This window comes from Erigeron canadensis, chromosome 7 (assembly GCF_010389155.1).
Source record: "Erigeron canadensis isolate Cc75 chromosome 7, C_canadensis_v1, whole genome shotgun sequence".
Taxonomy (NCBI): Eukaryota; Viridiplantae; Streptophyta; class Magnoliopsida; order Asterales; family Asteraceae; genus Erigeron; species Erigeron canadensis.
Window position 1 is genome coordinate 5,541,538 of NC_057767.1, and position 23,767 is coordinate 5,565,304.

At 32.2% G+C, this 23,767-nt stretch overlaps 1 protein-coding gene across 1 annotated transcript in view; it reads left to right on the forward strand.

Moving 5' to 3' along the window:
• The window catches only part of LOC122607791 (serine/threonine-protein kinase ATM), a 38,312-nt gene extending 25,434 nt beyond the window's left edge, over window positions 1-12,878 (forward strand). The window contains 30 exon segments of the mRNA XM_043780839.1: window positions 479-793; window positions 958-1,073; window positions 1,605-1,671; window positions 1,754-1,828; window positions 2,647-2,766; window positions 3,865-4,029; window positions 4,119-4,217; window positions 4,430-4,581; window positions 4,682-4,883; window positions 5,151-5,198; window positions 5,313-5,396; window positions 5,493-5,576; window positions 6,651-6,731; window positions 6,835-6,924; window positions 7,011-7,073; window positions 7,152-7,292; window positions 7,653-7,709; window positions 7,807-7,866; window positions 8,197-8,291; window positions 8,377-8,485; window positions 9,253-9,342; window positions 9,472-9,551; window positions 9,631-9,709; window positions 10,345-10,391; window positions 10,468-10,567; window positions 10,884-11,015; window positions 11,115-11,249; window positions 11,630-11,695; window positions 11,836-11,982; window positions 12,567-12,878. Coding sequence (XP_043636774.1) covers window positions 479-793; window positions 958-1,073; window positions 1,605-1,671; window positions 1,754-1,828; window positions 2,647-2,766; window positions 3,865-4,029; window positions 4,119-4,217; window positions 4,430-4,581; window positions 4,682-4,883; window positions 5,151-5,198; window positions 5,313-5,396; window positions 5,493-5,576; window positions 6,651-6,731; window positions 6,835-6,924; window positions 7,011-7,073; window positions 7,152-7,292; window positions 7,653-7,709; window positions 7,807-7,866; window positions 8,197-8,291; window positions 8,377-8,485; window positions 9,253-9,342; window positions 9,472-9,551; window positions 9,631-9,709; window positions 10,345-10,391; window positions 10,468-10,567; window positions 10,884-11,015; window positions 11,115-11,249; window positions 11,630-11,695; window positions 11,836-11,982; window positions 12,567-12,644 — 3,177 coding nt within the window. The 3' untranslated portion in view covers window positions 12,645-12,878.
• Window positions 12,879-23,767: the final 10,889 nt, after the last annotated feature.

The following is a 23,767-nucleotide window of genomic DNA, read 5'->3' on the forward strand; positions in this document are numbered from 1 at the left end:
ATAGCCGTCACTTCTTCTACCTTTAACTTATTATTTTTCCTTACCTACTTGTCAAAATCTAGTTGGTCCACATTATTTTTTCACCCTTTTGTTTTAATTGATTTTTATATTTATAATTTCCTCCCTGTCTTCTCCAACAGACATGCACCTAAATTACATCCAAACCCCTGATTTATGTAACTTACTCTCTTTCAAAAAGAATATGATTTTTTGGAGGTTTTTATTTTTTAAATTTACTCTGACTGACCATTGAACCATATCCTCTTGGGCCTGTTTCTTGATTTTACCCTTTTGACCCGTTAAACAAATAATTCATAACCTCTTTTCTTAGGTTTAGCCTTTTGACCCGTTAATCTTTCCATCATGGAGGGAGGTTGCATGGATAAGTATTTTTAGACAAAGTTAACTGCTCAAATATGTAGGTTCGGTATATTATCAGTTCTCTAGATTGTCTTAGGTCATTTTTGATGGTGTGCAGTTGACGTCCCAAATAATCACCTTTGAGCATGAGGGTAACTGGAGTAAAGCTCTTGAGTATTATGATCTACAAGTACGGTCTGAATCATCAATTGGGGTGGGTAATTGTTCCAGGGATGTACCTGAAAATTATCTACCATCCTCATCTTTATCTTGTTTCAAATCCGAAGATGAAATGAGGCAAAGAAAACCACAGAAAGGGGTGATTAAATCCTTACAGCAAACTGGTTGTACTCATGTTTTGGATATGTATTCACAAGGATTAATGTATCGCAAATGCCGATTTCAGGATGATGTAGAGTTTAATGAGCTACAGGTTTGCCCAAAACCATCCATGATGCACATTTTTTCTCTTTCTGAAGGAGACCACTTACTTTTAAATTTTTATATTTTCGTTTAAATTGGTTCTTTTTTCCATTTAATTGTGTGTAGTGATGTTTGACTTCCTTTTAACTTGAATGCATGGGGTATTCTCTGTAGTTTGAAGCTGCTTGGCGTGCAGGAAATTGGGATTTCTCCGTTCTGTATTCTGGTTCTAACACTTCTATCTCAAGCCGACAGATCAGTCATAACCATTTTAACCAAAGGTTGCACAGGTATCGGATACGACCAAACTGTTTCAATGCTACAGTCACACTTTACAACAGGAATCTCTTTATGGGATGCTTAAGCATGTAATTAGATCTAAAAGTTAGAGTCACATAGAACTTTTATGTAACCCTGTAGATACCACTCACTGTTAGCTTGGTCTTTAGCTATTTGGTTAATGCGGGTGGATTTTGGTTTCTAGGGGAGTTCATATTCCTCATAGATTGCCTGACATGCTTGAGTGTTCTTTAATGTTCAAACCAGTTAACCGGAGAAGAATAGCCACACACTAGGGCAATGAGACAAGAAATGGTTAGGAGTTTTGCTGCCATAAATAAAGATATGAAATGTGCCTATAGGATTAATGACATACTGAGTTTAGTCTTTTTTTGATGCTATCTAGTTTCTACTGAATCAGCACATCATTAATTTGTACATGTATGTTGCTTGTTAGTACTTGTTAAAAATCATGAAGCACGTGCATCTTATTGATTTTGAGTTCTTTTTCGCAAAATTTAATCATTCTACTTGTGATCTAGCTGTTTAAGGGCTTTCCAAGAGGGGGATATCAATGAATTTAGCATGAACCTGAAAGAATCTAAGCAGGTACTGGTGGATTTGTACTGTAGTTGGAGCAAGTAAGGTTTTCAGAAATTCAACTTATGAGTTGTCCTCCATATTATTTTAGGAGCTTCTTTTTTCTATCTACCATGCAAGTGAAGAGAGCACGGAATATATATATTCGACTATTGTGAAGCTTCAGGTATGCTATTTTCAATTGGACACGGCTTTTTGAGTTTTTCGCTTCATTAGGCACCTTTACTATGATTGTAATAAATAAAAACAAGGAAAGGAGGACCATATTGGTAACTTACTATCTCACAACCAATATCTTTAAAGTGTGATCAATACTGTGGCAACTGGAATCAAAACTTGCACATGTGTTGAGCATGCGCCATTTTTGGTTTAATAAAATGCTGTTCATTATTTACATGCATGTCTTACGGTGTGATAATTATCATTACATTGTTTATATGTTAGTATGTTACTTTGTTGGGGAAGTATATTTTGTAATAACAGTAGACTTGGTTATTACAAATATGTTATCATTATATAATTATCATTACATAGTTTTATATGTTAGTATGTTTGTTGGGGAAGTCTAAGACTTCTATGTCAAATATGGAATGCAGATAGCTGTTATCTCTTCTATTTACAGTCTTCGACCTTTTTTGTTTCTTATACAAAATATAAAAATGATTTCCTGTTAAACCGAGACATTATAAAGAGATAAATATGGAAGGCGTGGTTCCAATTGTTTTTATACTTTATATTCCAAGAAGGAACAAAATATTTGTGATTTGAAGGTATAATATGAGAAGATTTTTTCTTTATATTCGGCAAACTATCGTACTTCTAGTCCTAAACTAACACAAATGCCTAGGATGAAACCTAGGACTTGACAAAAATACCCCCCTCTCCCAAGACTTGAACCTGGTGGGAATCCCCAATTATATAATATAGGTAGTAGCTAAATGAAGATCATGAACTTTCATATTTAATGGCATTATTTTTTTGCAGATTTTTTGTCATCTTGGGTTAGCCTGGGATTTGCGATGGGCATGGTTGGATGGGAAGAAAGAAAATCACACCAAGGCACCGACATTGTTATCTGGACCTTTAACTCCTACGATGAACCAGGTAATATTCTCAATTACTTATGCGAGTACTTATCTCTTATCAGAAGACATGGCAATTTCAACCCATTAACTTAAGAATGGTATGACTTGGGTGGGAACACGTAAAGTATAAATAAAAAAAGTTCAAATGTTGTCTAAAGTGTATCTATTATATAAAACCTTATAAATCAGCAGACATCATCTGCCTGGGTCTTGCTGTGTCAACAACGATCAAAAAAACTACCAAATGGAAACAGCAACTGACTATTGCTCTTGGTGGGCCCAGACAACGTCCTAGGCGTAGGGAGATCGGAGCAACAGGTAACGCCTGGATGACGTTTTCGTCATGGGCTGCAGTAAGTAGATTGAGTGGTCATTTTGCCCCTTTTCCCCGAATATGGGTAATATGTTCTCATACAATGTTGCTCCAATCTGACCTAGCTGCCAAACGATCCCAGTTCGCGACAGAGAACAAGATTAAAAAGTTGAACTATTGCTAAAGGAATACAAGTTTTTAAACCATTTCCAGCACTATCTCTTGCTAAAAGAATGACATCTTATTCTTTTTACCTCAAGCATAGACCTTGTCATGCCACCTCTACTTATTAGCATTAGATGCATCTTATATCCAAGCATTTTATTGCTTGTCATGAAGCTTGATTTATATGAAACATGATCGGTGATCCCCTTAGTTTTCTTAAGCGTTGTACATAGCAGAAGATTATTTCTGGCTGCTAACCTCAGACCTTTGGGCAGTATTTAGAAAAGCAAGTAATTGATAGAACATAAGAGACATGTAAGCATGAATCATCTGTTTAAGTTCCTCTTTAATGGGTTACATCTAATGTGAAAATAATATAGGTGATTGAACATTCGTAGATCGTCTAAAAGCTTCTATAATATACGTTTCTTGAACACAGTGATTTATTAACTACTGTTTCATGTAGAAGTGCCACAAAATGGCTGTTATATCTTCAAATCTGGCTGTACTTTTAATAATCAATCACTGTATCAGTTATTCATCAAAGTAAATGTTTCTATGTGGTAATTTGATTCAGTTGGGCAAGGTTGCAGGAAAGAGAAATATAATGCTTATAAGTTTATTAATTATTTTATGCAGTTGACATGGTTGAATATGGAGTGGAACTGCATTCTTAACCGTGCACAGTTACATATGAACTTGTTAGAACCATTCATTGCATTCAGGAAAGTCATGCTGCAAATTCTAAGCTGTAAGGACTGTACAGTCCAACACCTTTTGGAATCTTCATCTATTCTTCGTAAGGTATGCTTTTTCAATGTAATGTCTTTTTAAGTATGGAACCGCTCTTCAAGTGTTTATGATCGTTAAATAGATTTATCTGTATTTTGTAGGGATGCCGATTTTCTCAGGCTGCTGCTGCGTTGCATGAGTTTAAGTTCCTCTACATTGGCATGGGAGGAGAATATACTAAACTGTATTGGCTTGGAAGGGTATGCCTTGAACATTTATCAGTTAACTCACTTCTGTGTTCATTCTAACATCAATGTTTGTTACCATCCATGCTATTTTCTTAAACGGCGTTATAATTCTTCCAAGTTGTACTAAAGTGTTTCCATTTTCTTAAGATTTTCATTTGACATGTTACCTAACCCATCCGATTTGCTCATTTTTCTCACCTCGTTTTTTTGTTATAATTGTACAGGTTGAAGAAGCAAAGCTTTTGCGAGCCCAAGGTCAACATGAGATGGCAATTAACCTTGCAAAGTATATATCTGAAAGTTGCACGTTAAATGAAGAAGCAGCAGATGTACACCGGCTAGTTGGAAAGTGGCTGGCAGAAACACGCTCTAGCAAGTTAGTTATAAAATAAACCTGTTACTCGTTATTGCTTTGTCTCCATGCTTTCAATTGGAAAGTTTATCATTACCTTTGACCCTGCTATTTTACTGTGTAGCTCTAGAACTATCCTGGAGAAGTACCTGAAAAATGCGGTTAACCTTGCAAACAATGAACAGGCGACCGATAAGAAGTCTATTGCAAGACAAGGTCAAACACATTTTCATCTAGCTCATTATGCCGATGCTCTTTTCCGTAGTTATGAGGAACGGCTTACTTCTAACGAATGGCAAGCAGCATTGCGATTGAGAAATCATAAGGTACTCTTAATAATTTATAGTTCAGCTGGGTATAAGTTAGAGGCGGAAAGAACCTGGGGTGTGGGGGGTTCTGCCACAGCTTGAATCGTATTGGATTGTGCTGAAAAATATGGTTAACCTGTTTGAGTCACTAGACTTGTGTTCTTTTGAACTAGTGTTTTGATTTGGTCTACTTGACCTGAAATTGACGCCTCTACTTGAACTAAAGGGAAGGTTTTTGTTTGGCTATACCATATCTTAATGTTTTTTGATGGAGAGAATTCGTAGACAAAAGAGCTGGAGGCACTATATAGACGATTGAAGAATTCATCAAAGGCAAGTCAATAATTTCATACCTTTCTTGGTCATCTGGTCAATATAGTTTCAGAAGATACATTTTCTTCATTATCCACATATAATTTGTCATCTTTCTTTTTTTCATCTGTTTAGGGTGAGAAGACAGACTATTCAGCAAAAATACAAGAGCTGCAAAAACAACTTGCAATGGACCAGGAGGAAGCTGAAAAGTTGCAGGTATAAAGCCGGCTACTCTATTGTATGAGAGTGATAAGGATTTCGGTTAGGGACTAGTATAAGAATGTTTTTAACTGTGTTACCTTCATCTTTCAGCAAGATAGGGATAATTTTCTCAGCATAGCGTTGGAAGGATATAAAAAATGTTTGGTTATCGGAGACAAATATGATGTGCGAGTGGTATGATCTTATCCAAGCGAATCTCCGATACAAATGCATGATATATGCTTTTTTTACTTGTACCTAATTGTACGACCTTCTTTTTGGTGACCGAGTCCAACACCAAGTCAAAGAAGTTATAAAATGGTTTTTATATTAATAAGAGAATTGTATTACTACTTTATATTATACAAGGTTGGGGAACTCGCGACTCGGACTTGGCCCAGAGAGGGGCTAGTCGCGAGTTTTTGGCGATAGGGACTCGGCTTGGGGTACCCAAATGGAGGTTACATTTTAAAAAATATATAAAATTTTTAAGTTGTATGCAATGAAAGATATACACTAGAAACTTCAAATTTAAACAAAATTGTTCAAAAACGTGAACGTAATACTTCAAGTATTCAAACTTAACTGTTTAAATAAACCAAATACTTCAAAGTTCGAAAATATGAATATTATTTGATAGCTTAACAGAGAAAGTAGTGAGAAACACAAAAATAATTTGGTAATAAAACAAGAATAAGAAGATAAAATGATAATCATACTTAAAGCTTTATTTTGAAGAAAAAGAAAAATTTATTAAAAGATTCACCTAAGTTTATTCGAGTCAGCCAAGATTTACCTGCATTGACCAGCGTTTTACCCCCCGTTGTCCAGGTTTGTAGTCCGTGTCGGGATAACTCGCTCCGTTTGTCAGTCGAGTTCGAGTCCTCGGCCGAGTCAGCCAAATTTTACAACCATGATATTATATAGATGAATGGACTGATTTTGTTTCTTTTACTTTCTGGTTCAAAATCAAGCTTAAACAGATTAAACAGGTTTGATTTTGAAAGACACCCATCGAGGAATTTCTAATAACTATAATATAACTGTTGTGAATTGTGATCATATATGACACGCTAATTATTTATAACTTGTTGGAAAAAGGTTTTTTGTTCAACCAGAGCCTCTTTGACTGAGACAAAGAGCTTCTGTTTTGATTCAAATGCTTCGAGTTATAACACATTACCGAAGCTTCCCTAAATATTGCCACTTGCACTACTATAGAATGCCATTAATATTATTTCTTGACTAGTTGATAATTGTGTTTCTCAGGTCTTTCGACTTGTGTCTCTTTGGTTTGGTCTATCCATGAGACAATTTGTTGTAAATGGAATGCTCAGTACAATCAAGGAGGTACATAAAGGGTGACAATATTAAATAGTTTCCGTATCAATAAACAATTTGGACATGAGGAAATGATTTCAGATACATACTTGAGTTACATTTGTATTTACAGGTGCAGTCTTACAAGTTTATACCACTTGTATACCAAATTGCTTCAAGGCTGGGTAGCTCCAAAGATAGTCAGGGACCTAATACTTTTCAGGTTACTGTTTAATGAGTTTCTGCAATGTGCTATAATTTCTCTTTTTAGTTGTTTGTAATTCATTTAATTAGCTTTTCTACGTGTAGTTTGCTTTAGTTTCTCTGCTAAAAAAAATGGCAATAGACCATCCATACCACACCATATTTCAGGTAGCTTACATACTCTTCTGCACAAGTTTAGTCAATTCATATTGCAATCAAGTTTTATCTCCCTCCTTCTATCTCTAGCTTTTGGCACTGGCAAATGGTGATCGTGTCAAGGATAAACAACGCAGTAGAAACTCTTTTGTTGTTGATATGGATAAAAAGTATGCAGCAGAAAGTCTCTTGAAAGAACTATCTTCACATCACGGAGCTGTTATTAGACAAGTATACCTCATCTCTCTCTCTCTCTCTCTATATATATATATATATATACAGGAAAAAGTTAGATCGAGATTCAAGAACACCCCTTTTAAAAAGACCAAACGAACAATTCTCAGCCACACATTTTCCTCCCCTTTCTCCCGCTTCACTTGCACATGTGTAAGTGACGCGGAGGCATTTTTGTAAATAGTGACTCCTTTTATTTACTTACACATATGTAAACCAATGCATTTGATCTTGAACAATACTGTTTTACACGTGTGAAATTAAATAATACTGCTCACCCGTAAATTCAGTATCAGATATTATTCATAGTCCTGAAGAAAATTTAGGGGAATTCTTTATGCTTTGTGTATTGTATAGATGAAACAGATGGTAGAAATTTATATCCGGCTTGCTGAATTAGAAACAAAACGAGAGGTAATTCCTAATTCTCATCTAGTCATTTTCTTCAACTGGTGGTTGATCTTCTGATCAAATTTTCAATTGATGCATACTAATCAGATACTGTTAACAGGATACCAATAAAAAGATTGCGCTACCAAGAGAAATTCGCAGTGTTCGGCAACTAGAACTTGTATGTAAAGCATTCTGGTACTTTGGTACAGTGATATATGCTTTTAATAGACTCTACTTTTTTTGTTGAACCTATAGGACATTGACTTTATTTCGGATCATAAGATATGTAGCGACTAATAATATGATTTGCTAATCTTTTTCTGATGTTATTTCTTGGCATTCGACAATATATCTTATTCAAAGGAAAAGGTTTACTTTATTTAAATTTTCTTTTTGAATATATATTTTATTCCAAGGAAAATGCCTTGTAAAGTAGCCCTTCAGTGGCATATGTAGATTGTAAGTACTCTTTTATAACACTTTCTCTATGTTTTCATTATAAATGCAGGTACCTGTGGTGACATCAACTTTTCCGATTGACCCCAGCTGTCAATATAATGAAGGGTCTTTCCCTCATTTCAAAGGTTTAGCAGATTCAGTCACGTAAGTCCACGAATTGTGATCACTTTTGTGTATTTTTGCCAGCGTAACATGTTAACTTGGAGTTTGCTACTTCTAATATATTCAGGATCATGAATGGCATAAATGCTCCAAAAGTCGTTGAGTGCCTTGGTTCGGATGGTAAAAGATACCGACAGCTAGCGAAATCTGGAAATGATGACCTTAGACAAGATGCTGTATGGATAAATGATTCATTTACAATTTACAATATAAGAACTATATATACTACTGGTTAACAATATGATTTAAAGATGTCTCAAGAGTAGTTCTTTTGATATCTCTTCCAATAGATTATCCTGGTAATCTTTTTCAAATGGTTGGGTCGATTAACCAGAAATAGTTTCGTCAAAAGCTTTGGACTTCTAGCTTTATATATATATATATATATATAGGGAAAAGTTATTTTGAGTCCAAAAAGGGTCCATTGATTTTCTTTCATCTCCTCAAATCCCAACCACCTCCTACCACCACCACCATGATTTTCCGGCGACGGCGACCACCGCCACCACGACTTACACATGTGTAAGTTATATGGACCCTTTTTGGACTCAAAATAAGCTGGACTCTAAATAACCTGCCCCTATATATATATATATATAGGGACTCAAGTATGATTACACGTATTATTTCATTCTAAAATAATCAAGTTTTTGAGTAGATTAATTTAGGAAGTTTCATACATTTAAACTTCACTTTGGGTTTCTTTTTTCTATCGATTTATCTGCCACATGGTTTTTGTATGGCCCATCTGTTTTGTTTTTCTTTTTGTTGTAGCCATTTGACGCGTTAGAGTTAGGACATAGCCCTGGACTGTTTATAAATGAAAAAGCAAGAAAAGGGTGTTTGAAGAACCTTAGTATGAAACCTTTTACCCCCCAAAAAAAAGAACCTTAGTATGAAATATTTACTGGATCTGCCTATATGTATAATAAATCAACTGCAGGTAATGGAGCAGTTCTTTGCTTTAGTGAATACTTTCTTACAGAACCATCGCGATACCTGGAAAAGGAGACTGAATATACGTACATACAAGGTTCATTAATACTTGATTTTCTCAAATTGTTTACTTTACTGTAAATGTCACTGATGCTTATGAAGTTTTTAACTTGTATAATTTAGGGGTTAAACCATTACAATGATAGTAATGTTTTTTATGAAACAGGTGGTACCTTTTACTCCAAGTGCTGGTGTTCTTGAGTGGGTGAATGGTACATTACCTTTAGGAGATTATCTTACGGGAAGGTTAGTAGAAGTATGTGTTTTTTTAAATTACGCGGGTCACCAAACAAAGTAACATTTTATCATAATTGGCAATTATCAGTTCACGAAGTGGTGGGGCCCATGGACGTTATGGAATAGGAGATTGGTCATTTCCCAAATGCAGGCAGCACATGGCTACGGTAAGTTTTTGTTCATCCTAATTCAGTTATCAGTTGTTCGTGATTTCTTTTCTTCAATTCAAAAATTTTAGAGGGTAGTTATTGATAGTTCTGGGTGAATGAGAATATGTGTAGCAGTATGGCACCGTTTTATTTGATTTACTTTTATATCTATTTACTTGCTTTAAGAAACTTGACATATGCCTTCAAATGCTTCTGCAATTACACAACCCTCTACCAAGTCAAATAATATTTGAAAGCTATTTTGTTGCATGGAATTGAATTTTACTTCTGGATTATATAAAGTACCCAATTGGATGTGTAGATATATATTTAAAGATCAAATGATGCATTCTTTTCATGTTTATTTATTGTATCAAGTATTGTATAAAAACAATTTCTTTAATCTTTTTATTTAAAAAGGTTATATTTTGGGTTTATGACTGTTACTTTTTTAATTTATTTGAAACAGTTGTTATATGTAACCTTTTAATTTTGCACAAAGTGTTTCCTACCTAACCCGTTTTGACTCATTTAGAGTTTCTGGTTTGACGCATTATCAAATCCACCCGATCAGCACATTTTGCAACCTCATGTATAAAAATTTGTACTAATTTCTGTGATCAGTGTAGCTTACATATGTCTTTAATTCTCAGGAAAGTAACAAGCGCGAGGCATTCCAGGAAGTTTGTGACAATTTCAGGTTTGTAGTTTCATAAACTATCTGTCACATATACTTTATTCATTCATATAGTTTTTTACAATTCTGTTTTCTTCAGACCTGTAATGCATCACTTTTTCCTGGAGAGATTTTTACATCCAGCCGACTGGTTTGAAAAACGACTTGCATATACAAGAAGTGTTGCTGCCAGTTCAATGGTATCAGATTCTTTCCTTACGTGTCATTAGCTTGTTTAAAGGTTCTTACTGGCAAAAAGTTTTATTTTTCCATGCTAGAGTTCCAACGTGCTTCCCCAGGTCATACTAACATCACACACTATTTTGGCTCAAGTTTCTACCTTCTTAATGTGACAACTATGATTACAAATAGCATGTTAGCTAAATATTTACTTAATTATAGGGGTTGTCTAACGTGTGCCGTAAGTTCACACATAAGGTGCAATAAATAAATCAAACATCCGTCTTGAAAAATAGGATAACTTTGCTTATATGAATGTTTTCTTCTAAAATATAGGTGGGTTACATTGTGGGTCTTGGAGATCGACATTCCATGAATATCCTCATTGACCAAGCAACAGCAGAAGTTGTACACATTGATCTTGGGGTTGCCTTTGAGCAAGGTTTGATGCTGAAAACACCTGAACGGGTGAGTCTACCAATCCTTTTTTTTTTAATTTCTGCTTTCAAGCTTTACAGCTGAACCCTCATTAATATTATGTTTTACATATATAAATGCTGTGAGTAGGTACCATTCAGACTGACAAGGGATATTATCGATGGTATGGGAGTAACGGGTGTTGAAGGGGTTTTCAGAAGGTGTTGTGAAGAAAATCTTTCAGTCATGCGAACAAATAAAGAAGCTTTGCTGACCATTATTGAAGTAAGATCATCAGCGATTACCTTCAACCATGGAAACTAGTAGTGGCAATATCTACCCATTTATATAATTTATAAGAAAAAATTGCTACAAAGGAAACAGGGTCAAGCTGCCAATGCTCGCTTATAAGGTGTAAAATGTTTTAAGTCATTTCTCTAAGAATATTTGCTGTATTTAGCAAATATATAATTTTACTCGTATATGTATCACAGTTTAAAAAAAAAAGAAAAAAAAAACCTAAACAGTTACACATGAAATGTTTTATACATTTTAGTGTATCATGTACTGGTGGTGGGATTCTCTAGAATACTACTAGTCTAAACTCTAAAGGCCTTTGGTATAAAGATTGTTAATGTCCTCAAATGTGTTCAAATCCACTGCAGGTTTTTATTCATGATCCTTTATATAAGTGGGCTCTATCACCTTTAAAGGCTTTGGAGCGTCAAAAGGTGATTACCAAACCATATCTTTTGCTTGCTCTTTGTCATTTGTAAACATAGTATCTGGTTAATTACCCGTAACATTGAAAGTTTATTTTGATGAAAGATCATATCATAATTGTTCTTTTAACAATGCTGTTTTCTTTTAGGAAACTGATTATGATGATCTGGAGACAAGTTTGGAGGACTCTGAAGATGGATATGAAGGAAATAAAGATGCGGCACGTGCTCTTTTGCGTGTTAAGCAAAAACTTGATGGATATGAAGAAGGCGAAATGAGAAGTGTCCATGGACAGGTATTTATCAACTTTTTTAAGAACATCACCTGAAAGGATAATTAATAGAGTTCAGTTGATAACGAGTTATCATAGTCTCATAGATGCCACTGTAGATACTTGTCTATGAAATTTGCATGTTATAATTGGAGATGATATATTCAACCCATTTACTTATGCGTGCTTCAAATCAGGTTACCTGTTTTTTCTTTGTATAGGGTAAAAATGGGTAAAATGAGGGAAAGTTGAAACTCGCCTAATTTATATTATTAGTGTGACCCAAAATGATATGTTTAAACCTCCACATTCAGAGGAACATAATATCTTCAAATTTCAAATACACTTAATGTATACCTAAGATCAATAAAAGATGCAACACTTCATAGTAGTTAGAGCCTTAGAGGTGTTTAAATTAAGTGATGAAATCAAATCTAGTGTGATCAACTTTGATAGATGGGCTGCAGTTGGTAGTGTCTGGATGTGCCATGTTTAAAGTTGTAATAATCTGGGAGTCAATGGGTCTAGTGTTTCTGTGTTTGACAATTCGTATTCTTCAGCCACCTAATGTATAAATATTTTTTCGTGGTCGTGTTTTGTTTTTGTAGGTTCAGCAACTCATACAGGATGCAATCGATCCTGATCGCCTGTGTCAAATGTTTCCTGGATGGGCATCTTGGTTGTAATGGCCTGAATATTGGTCCATGCCACCTTACCAAAGTTTTGTGTACAGTTTTTTGCTCCTCCAGGCTCACCCATGTACATGATTTGAGGTTTTTCATAAGTGTATAACTGTTCGGCTGTTTCATATTTTACTCTGTATAGTCACTCTGATGTAAATTCACATGGTAGCCAATTTTGAACCACTGAATTGGCATTTTATTCCATGCCAAGTGAAAAAGAAAATAATTTTGAAGCAACTTTTTGCCAGTGACAAAATTACAACAGGTTTGTAGCTGTCTAGTATCACAGATGTTGCAAATTAAGACCATTGGCAAAATTTGCAGGTATGGGTCAAGGCAAAAAATAAGACCATTGGCAAAACAGGTATGGGTCAAGAATCAAGATACATATACATCTTGCCATCTTGGTTCTGAATGGGTTGACATTAAACATTTCTTACTAAATTTCTTTTTGCTAATGTTTAGTGTTCCATGCATCTATCTAACGAATTATATTACAGCTTTACGTAAGTTTAAAAACAATATGACCTATTATATTAGATAGTTTCAGTAATCTTAATTTGGTTAGTAAGGCGTCTAATCATCAAAAAATAAGTTCAAAATGTATAACCATGTTGGAACATATATTATATATGTTTAGGTTTACAGATGATGAATGAAAATATGAAACTGAACTAGTCCTATTACAAATGCTATATATTGGTTTTGTTATCAGGCCTAATGTTAGCCCATCTTTTTTTTTGATATAATTTATGTTGGTTTTCTGACGAAAGCATGAAACCAACATAAGTTACTATGGTTGATCAAAATATACCTGTATGAATCATGACCCTATCGATTTTTGCAATGGGGATATGGTAATTTCCTTAGGAAGCATGTACTTATCAACCATAGTCCTACATTTTATCATTCTTCAACATGTCAGGCAATGATAAAGAGTTTAATCAATTGCATGCATATATGTTTCAAAGTCGACAAGAAGATATTACTATTAGTCCCAATAAAAATATTATAACATATCAATAATCAGTGCTTAAAATCTTAAATTAGCGAACAGTTACATTTGACTTATACTTTATTAATCTTTAACCCCTGAAAAATTACAGACTATATAAGTTAGTAGTCTATAAGTATTTGAATAAATAAAATAAATTCAAAATTTTGTTTGTATAAAACACTTTGTATCATATTCATATCCTTTAATTTGTGAGGCATGGTAATTTTATATTTTGTATTCGTTACATTTATTAATCTTGGAATTGTTATAACAGTTTTAAAAATAAACTTAAAGTAACCAGGAATGTATACATTAGTCAATTTTATGAATATAAAGATAATTTATATAATGGAATTGTTGATATCTCAAAATGGGTATTAAATCATTTAGAGATGTTATTAAGATTTTAAGCACTGATTATTATAATGAGAAAAATAAGATAGTTTAACATTAAGATTAATGATTACATAAATTAGCTTTATCTTTTGGTATGAATAAATTTTGGCTCACCCAAAATACTATTTTATCACTTGTTGTGTTTGATAAATTCTTCAAGACTTCAACCTACTTTAGATCAAAATGTTGGCCTTCTTTCACTATGTTTGTATTCCAAGATATGATATGATATATGTTTTGATTTGGATTTTGATTAATTAAGACTTCTTGTTCCTTCTAGATGTCATTGTTTATTATATAGATATATGATAAATATGATAATAACCGGCTATAGATTTTGTTCTATAAGATTTTTATTATTTTGCCTTCTAGATGTTATGTGTCATAAATAATATCGTACATAAAAGGTAAGTTGATAAGATGCTTAAATAATTATAATACAAACACAATCTTTCCTGGGACGTAAAAGTTGATGTCGACCGCACATAATTGTATGTTTATGCTTTTGAGTTTTGACATGTAAATATAGAAACTGGCCGGAAGAGATTATATTTGAGTAGATAATAACTTTTTGTATTGTTTTCACTTAAAGTGATAAAACTATTACAAATTCTTTTTTGAACGTTGATACGTTTTACTATGATAACATTGACAACAAAATAGTATTTATGTTACTTTTTTTTTTTTTTATATTATTATTACTGGTATTATATATGTTAGCTTTACTTTATAAGTTGGTTTACCACTTGCACCGGCGAACAACCAAACCCTTGGGTGGCATTATTAGTTGATAAACACATAAGATTTTTGCACTTTATCTTATTTTTTATTTTATTTTATTTGAATATTATTTTATTTGATTTAACATATGTCATATGTGACGTCATAATGTAAATAGTTATTGATTGTTAATTAGTTATGAAAAATAAAATTTATAATTATTTATTTGAATTTAAATCTCTATATAACTAACATAACATAATATTGTTTTTAGTTTGCATATAAAGTTAATTATTATTTATTCTATTTACATGACATATGTATAATCATGTCATATTTATTAGTCAAATCATAAGTCAATTAGTTAAATATTTTGTCAATCAACTTCAACATAATTTTTAAAAAAAAATTCTTATTTAGTCTAAGCTTATTTTTAAGTTATAGGGAACTCAATTCGATTTTTTAACATCAATATCAATCTTTTGTTTATATTTATTGTCTATAACTTATAAAATAAATATGTTCAAATGTTTTGTCTTTTAAATTTTACCTCTTGTTTTATTGTCATTCAATGATTCTTTTTGTTGATAGATTTCGTTTTTTTTCCATGTTATGATCGATTCAAATAATGATGCAACCCTTGTGAGATGAAATATTATATTTAAAACTTTCGTTTTAATCACGAACTCAAGGTCAATTATATGTCTTATTTGCAAAAGTTAAAAATTAAAAATATTTGAAAGTTTTGGTAAAAAATGAGATCAGTTATATAACTAAAGTTTTTTTTAAATAAAATATTAGTTATATATAATGAACTTGTAAATTGTGATATTTTATTTTTAGTGAATAGTTATCTTAATTATATCTTTTAATCGTATAACAAAAAGGTTTAATCTAATAACTATTGTATAAGTGTATACTAGATTTTAGGCTCGTGTCTAATGTACGGGGCTTACAATGTTATCAATATTTGATGTTAATTTATTGTAGTTTAACATTTAATATACTATTTTAAGTAATAAAAAATTGATCTATATATCAACACTTTGAGATTTCTATTGAAATATTTTAAAAAATATATTTATCTAATTTGTTTAATTTTAAAATCTTAATATATTTATATTAAATTTTATTTATTTTTAATTAGTTAATTTTATTTTTATATGATAGAACGTACTATTCGATATATATTAGTTATTATTTTATTAGATAAATATTAGTTATAATTCTATTGGATATATTTTAACTATTATTATTTATCTATTATATTACGAGTAATTTTTTTGGGTAAAAAGTGTAAATTTGTGATGAAAAACAAAAAAATGCAAATTAAAGTCAAAATTGAAAACAAAAGTCAACTTTAAAAAATCAAGAACTGTGATTAGTCAATAAATTATTAGATTAATTGTGCTTTTATATAATGTGTTTTTGTATAATAAAAGATGTGAGGAGGCATGTGTTATTTAATGGACTAAACTTTTAATAACATATTATATATATATTATTTTTGTATAATATGTCTATTGCATGACTTGAACACATAATCTAGGTATTGATACCAATGAGCCAAGAAGATTAGTGACATGCCTAACTAATACCAAAAAGAAGAGTTATAATTAAATAAAAATAAATTCTAATAAAAATATATAAATATTCTAGAAACTATAAATTTTGTTGCAACCCCAAAAGGTCGAGAGAGGATTTGTTATACGAGTGCACTGAATGGCTCTACTTTTCCATATTGTAATGTAATACTATAATCTTATAATATTTTTTTAGTACCAATATATATAATCAAAAATGATATAATCTTAATAATATATCTACCACATTGAAAATAAATTTATATTTTATGAATACACGATGATCATATACAAAGAACTTAAAGTTCAATTTCAGTTGCCCACTGACCTATACGATCTTCCAAAGCAAAAGGACAAATGGACAAATCGATTCAGTATTAATTTCGAACAGTCTATGGGCTTTAACTAAGGAATTGCTCAGTACTGTCTTCTGCGGGTTTTGAGCCTAATACCTTGACGGTATATGAGGATGTTAAATTGTAGGCACTATAAACAATATTACATTTGTTCACATTTTTAGGTGATTATGAACAAATTATAAATTTTGTCATGCTTTTTAGTGTGTAGAAATATATTGAATTAAAAGTACATGAAAATTTCTACACACTAAAAAGTGTGTAGAATAAAAGTTCACACTTTAAATTTTAGTGTGAACTTTTATTTCAAACACTTTTTAATGTGGAGAAATTTTCACACACTTTTAATTCAATATATTTTTACACACTAAAAAGCGTGACAAAATTTTTAATTTGTTCACACTCACCTAAAAGTGTAAATAAATGCAATATGATTTATAGTGAGGCAAACCTTACCTCTACCTAAGTAGAGAGGTTGCTTTCATGTTTTACCTTACCACTGATCCAACCATGTTCCTTTTAAAATACATAATCTCTTTTAGTCATATAAAAAGAATTAAATTTGCATAATTACTAAAATTTAATGTTGTAGGATAGATTTTAGAGAACGATATGATGATAATATTAATTTGATTCAAGATTTGCACATTTTTTAATTTTGTTCAAAATGATTGCGATCTAATTTATTTGATTCAATATTAATTTGTACAATTTATTATTATATAATAATCTTGTAGGTTTACGATATGATGCAACCGACTTAATGTGAATAACAAATAATCGAAGAATTTATTTTTATTTTTTAGAAATAATTAATGATAATTAGGATTAATAAATAGAAATAATTTAAATGACATAGATAAACATATAACAACTTAAAGTTAGAAAATTAATAAAAAAAATGACAACTCATACAAAATCCTACATGTCATGCTCCTACAAATACCAACTAAGAAAAAACATTCCTCTCTTAGTTATATAGAGAGATTATGTAAAATGTTCAAAACTAAAATTTATGTGAAAACTAGAAAACTGACAAAAAACACTGTGATCAGAATATAACACAATGTAATAATATAAGGGTGGATGAGAATATAAGGCTGTTAGGTACCTAAGCTTAGATGCCGGACACTCATATATTAATTTTTTTAAACCATAAAAATCATGGGACTCAAACATTTATTCATTAAACAATAAATAATAAAATATTAGTATGTGAGAAGTTTCACACCTAAGCTTAGGTGTCGGACAACCTTATATTCCCTTTTCCCTAATATAAGTGTGTTTATATCTTTTTCATTCGGCTTTCATGGTGTTATCCAATTTGGGTCATTATGATTGTAAAAGACGAAGTAAGACAACATATAATGCAGAACATCCCACTTTTTTTCATTATTTTTTATCTTAAAGTTACATAAATTTTAAAAAATATAAACACACTTATATTATTACTAGAAATTTTTTAGAAAATACATCAGTATACCGGCCTAAAACTACATTAAACATGTGAAATTACAAATACATTAATAATAAACAAAAAATACATTTTTTTTTTGTCAATATGGAACAACGATCCTTGCAACATGCTTCACGGGATCCGTACGAAGGTTGTTGTGTGTGTCTCGTGTAATTCCTGTGTATTTTCGAAATTTACTTGATTTAGCTACGCAAAAGTACGTCGTTCAACCAGACGAGGTAAACGAACTTCGTTTTCATCAAAATTCTCAATATTACGACCTTCATTTTACGCATTAGTTATGCAATATGATGGGTTTTCAAATAATCACAATTCTTAGTGATTTTTTACAGTCCGAGCTCTTATTGGAGCTTCACCACGTATTTGGTGACTCCCTCAATATCCTTTCTTATATTTTTTTGCACCTTTTAAACTTGACCCAATTTTAACCAATGTTTGATAATGATTAATGATTTGGATAATGTTGACCACTTCCGTTGGATATATAATATGCCCTTTTTGTAGGTTAATTACAATGTTAACCTCAAATAGGCAGTCGGAAGCAATATCATTAAGGATATCAGTAAACAAATGAGAGATTAATTTTGAACATTGAGATGATTGTTAGCACCTACAACAAAAGGCAGAGCTTGTTTGAAATATTATTATTCTTATTGTTATTTTGGTTCTCGTGACAATTCCTTGATTATTCATGCTTTTCATCTCAAGTTCGCCACTTCTGCTACAACAAAATCATGCTATGTCAAATCCAAAGATAGTATAATGCAACGACTTCTGAAATTATTGTAGGAGAATTGTGATTACCTTCGTTTATTGAACTTGCCATGTATTGGCACAGTTTTTCACTCTCAATGCACACAATCAATGCTCCACTTCGATCTCCATTCATACGTCTTCCTCGTGTTGGTAGCCTCGAGCTTTCTTCTTCGTCGTCTGTTCACTCAAGGGCTTAATAGCTTGTTCAAACTATTGCGATGATTTGTTAATCTCTTTCGAATGAACTAGATGACGACGATAATGTTACAATATGATCACGTAAAATGAACGTATGTCCGGAAAGTATTTAAGCTTACGGGGTCACACCTCAACGTGAATGTAACTATAATTAATTAATATATTAAATGTAATTTATTAATTAATTTGATCACGAAGAACTAACGGAGGTCCGTTAAAAGGATTAATAGTTAACGGTACTTAACTAACGGACTTAACGAAGAAGAGTTGGAATTAGGAAACAATTAGGAGGCCCTCTAGAATGTTCCTAGAGGGGCTGGTCGAAATTGGGCTAGGAGAGGGTTTCACAAACCCTAAACTTGGTCATCAAGTTTCCTAAGTCTATAAATAGAGACCTAATCTAATTGTTTTCTACACACAATTCATTAGGTTTTCTAAAACCCTAAAAATCTCTTCTTCTCTCTTCTTGGTTCGATCAACATCAACAAAAACAAAGGGTTTCGGGGTTTTGGTTGGTTCGAATTAAAGAGATAGCAACAAGGGTTGTTCGGTTCGTGATCAAGTGCTAGCATACATACATTCCAACGTTGTGTGTGCAATCGTATAGAGGTTTAATTCAAACCTTCTCATTAAGGTTTCTTACTTAATTCTCTCCAATTTAAGGTACACATTCTATACTTTGGTTAATTAATTAAACTACATAGATCTTATCTTCCGTTGCGTGCTTTGTGATTTGTTTGATAATAGTTATATAACCCAACAGATAATTCAGTAAATGATTTTGAAAGAAATAAAAAAGAAAGAACATAGTAAAATGTGGTTTTGGATGCGTGAAAAATGATAATGGACATAACGATTTGACGACGGCTATTTTTATTTTTTTAAAGCTTACGTTGAAAAGCAAGAAAAATATATGAAGAAAAAAGAAAGAAAGAAACTGTTCAGTGTTGCTTTTTGCGGGTTTTGAACCCCAATACCTCAACGGTGTATGAGGAGGTTAAGATATAGGCAGACCTTACCCCTACCTAAGTAGAGAGGGTGCTTCCAGTTTCTACCTAAATGGTAGAAAAGGCCCTCCAACCTTCGCATGACGGGGAAGAAACCGGTAATGAACTTTACCATCTTGTTCCCCACCCATTAGGCGCCTAAAGGTCCGCGAGATGTACAATTACGCAAAAACTGGGGCCACCTTTTTCTCCGGGCACCCCGTATACAGTAAGCGTTAATATATATATATATATATATATATACACTAGATGTATGCTCACGTGATGCAACGATGATGGTGGCAACGACGACGGTATACCTGTAGGTAACGGCGAAAGTGGTGGTGGCGGTGGTGGTTAATTCGAACCACTAACCAACTAACACACCATTTAAATAAAAAAGTTAAAATGTTTATTTAAGGGTTGTAGGATCTATGTTGTAAGTTATTACATTAAGGGTATCATAGAAATATAGATAAAAATGTTTAAATTAATGAATAAAGAAGAGAGCTAATATGATCATTTCAAAATCTTAATTGCTTAGAAAGGGAATGATAGTTTGTTTTATATAGTACTCGTAGTATAGAAGTATAGATATAGACGAGCATGGTACCGTCGCAATGCGGTGGCGATAACAGTGACAGTGACAGTAACGTGGTGGCATCGATGGGTGGTGACGGCGGCGGCGACCATCGGTGGCGACAGATGCGTCAAGTGGTGTAGGTATTTGATATAAAGATATTTGATTTAAAAGAGTAGTAGATATCTTTTAAAAGATAATAGAATGATTGTGTAAGTTAATTTATTGAGGATAAAATGGTAATTTTGTATGTCTCGAAATTCTTAACTTTTTAAAATGAAGGTATAATTTTTATATAGCATATATATATATATAGGGATAAGTATCTTGTAATGTAACAAATTTTTATATAGTGTATATATATATAGGGATAAGTATCTTGTAATGTCTATATATATAGGGATAAGTATCTTGTAATGTAACTAAAGTTGTGTGTATTGTACGTAAACAACTCGAAAATAATGTTTATTGTATGTAAGAAAATGTATTCAATCAATTAAAATCAGACAAGTGACACCTCTATATGGTTGCCACGTATGTTTAGTCTTACATACAATGAACATTTTTTAAAGTTGTTTACATACAATACACAAAACTTTAGTTACTTCTTACCATAGACATTCGTTCAAAGTTTGTTACAATCCAGATTACTTATCCCATATATATATATATATATATATATATTTCAACATTTTGGTAAGTTTTTTCAAAAGGTGGGTGTTTGGGATGATAGAAGCATCTACTTTATGTTTGCTTCATTAAGATAAGTGTATATACATCTTATATTTGCTTCTAGAGAAGGCATTTTGATATTTTAATGCCAAAAATATTAAGATTCTAAGAAGCTAGGAGTGTATCAAAACAAACAAAAGATGAGAGTATGTAAATGTAAACTTGCTAAACACCCATGTGTCAAACTCTATTATTAAGCCAACAAAATAGGTTCGTCACTGATTACTGATACATAACCGTGAAAGCAAACAAATTAAATTGTACTATTTATTATCGTTATTATTACAAGAATATATATAAAGGCACCATCAATAAAATATAAATTATGTACTTTACAGTTATATATATCTGGCAAACGAGGATCCATGGAGTAGATAACCCACCAACAAGCGGCCACATCTCATTCTGTGTATCATATATTATCACGTTCTATGTAATGTGCATCATTCCTTTTCTTACTTTCTAGAAGCAACAATTTAATTAGCTTTCTAAACTAGTGACAACAGAAAATTAATGTTTGTAGATTGTAGTGTGATTGGAGTGGCTGAGAAAAGTTATGTTAAATTAATTTCTTAATGATAATTTATATAATAATAATTTGTGTTGGTTGGTAGTAAGCCTAAATATTATTCTGTAATCCCTTATGATGCGTCTGGTTCATATAATATTTTTGTAAAAAATAAAATCTTGTAACGGAATTAGATTCCGAAGCAATTAAATTTGATGCAATGTTTTTTGTTTTCTTAAAATTCAAGAGAATGAAAGAATCAAATTCCATCCAATAACCCCATGGATTGGAGATTCCATCATTTGAATCTCCATCATCTTTTGACAACCAAATATACCACGGAATGAAATTCAATTCCATCAGATTCCATCAGAATCTGTGAACCAAACACGCCCTTACTATTTCTGTCATTGACTATTTGAAAATTAAGTTTAAATGTACAAATAAATATAATCAATTAACTTTTTAAATAGTTAAGTGTAAATTATATGGAAATGATAAGTGTTACTTGTAGCATTATTTTTTTTTTTTATAAATTAAAGTACTTGTAGCATGATCTAAATTAGATGTTTCTAAGTCTAAGTAAGAAGCTAATTGTGTGATCAGTATGTAGTTAGCCCTTCTTCCTTTGTTTCCCCTGACTCCGGGCACCTTAGAATAGATTTGATTGGAAGAAGGGTGAGGAACGAAGACAGTGGTTTAACTATTGGGATCCCAATAGGCCCGTTTAAAATAGTTGGGAATTAAGAATATAACCTTTTTTTTTTAGTATACTTCCTATGTAATGTAATACGAGTAAAAGATAACAATTAATTATAGCTTGTCGTTATGGAAACCTAAAAGTTAAAAATCATATCATTCTAGACGTATTAAAAATTATTTATATACTTTTGAACCGTTGAAACTACACCACATCATACAACTAATTGACTCTCAGCTATATATATTCTCACCCGCATCCATTCAACCAAAACAAAAAACAAAAACAACATATATAACAAACTCAATTACAAGCCATCAAGAAATGGAGTCACCTAGCTTCAATACACATTGTTCCAACAATATTGCGGATATCGCCAATAGAGTCGTGCAAGAACTTCAAGTTGATAAGAAATTTAACGACCTTATTTCTTTTAGCGACGATGAGGTAAATGAAGCCGAAGAAAACACTCAAGAAGACGAGTTCGAGTTTCCTCTTATATTTTCTGGCTTGAATTTGTCTGATAACATAATCGACAATGACCATATCTCACCGCGATATCCCTTATTTGATAGAAGTTTATTGTTAGACTTAGATAGTACTTTTATTAGCAATTTAGATTCCAAATCAGCTCCAGCTCCAGCTATAAATGAAGATCGCGATACTCAAGCAACGCGGTTACCATTAGGCAAGCTTTTAAGTGAAGCTCGCAAATCTATTGATCAATCGTCATCATTGATTTTAGAATCAAACGATTTGAACACAATTTCGCCAGAAACATATTGTGTATGGAAACCACAAGAAAAGGAGCATCAACCGCCACCAAAGCAACATCACTCACGAAGAAAACATAAGAAGAGCAAGTCAATATCAATAAGCGAATTAGTAGTAGACACGCCATCTAAACGATGGAAGGTTCGAGATCTTCTCAAACGAAGCTATAGCGACGATAGCAAGCATACGTCGTGTCTTGCCACTTATTCACCGCCTTCTAAACGAAAAGATGGTTCTTCGGTTGTGGTTTTTTTACCTCCTATTTCGTCCAAACAAAATAACGAAAAGGTGAAAAAACCCGAAAAAGCACTTAAAACAACTGCTTCAATGGGTGGAAATTGTGGTGGTACTGATTGTACTACT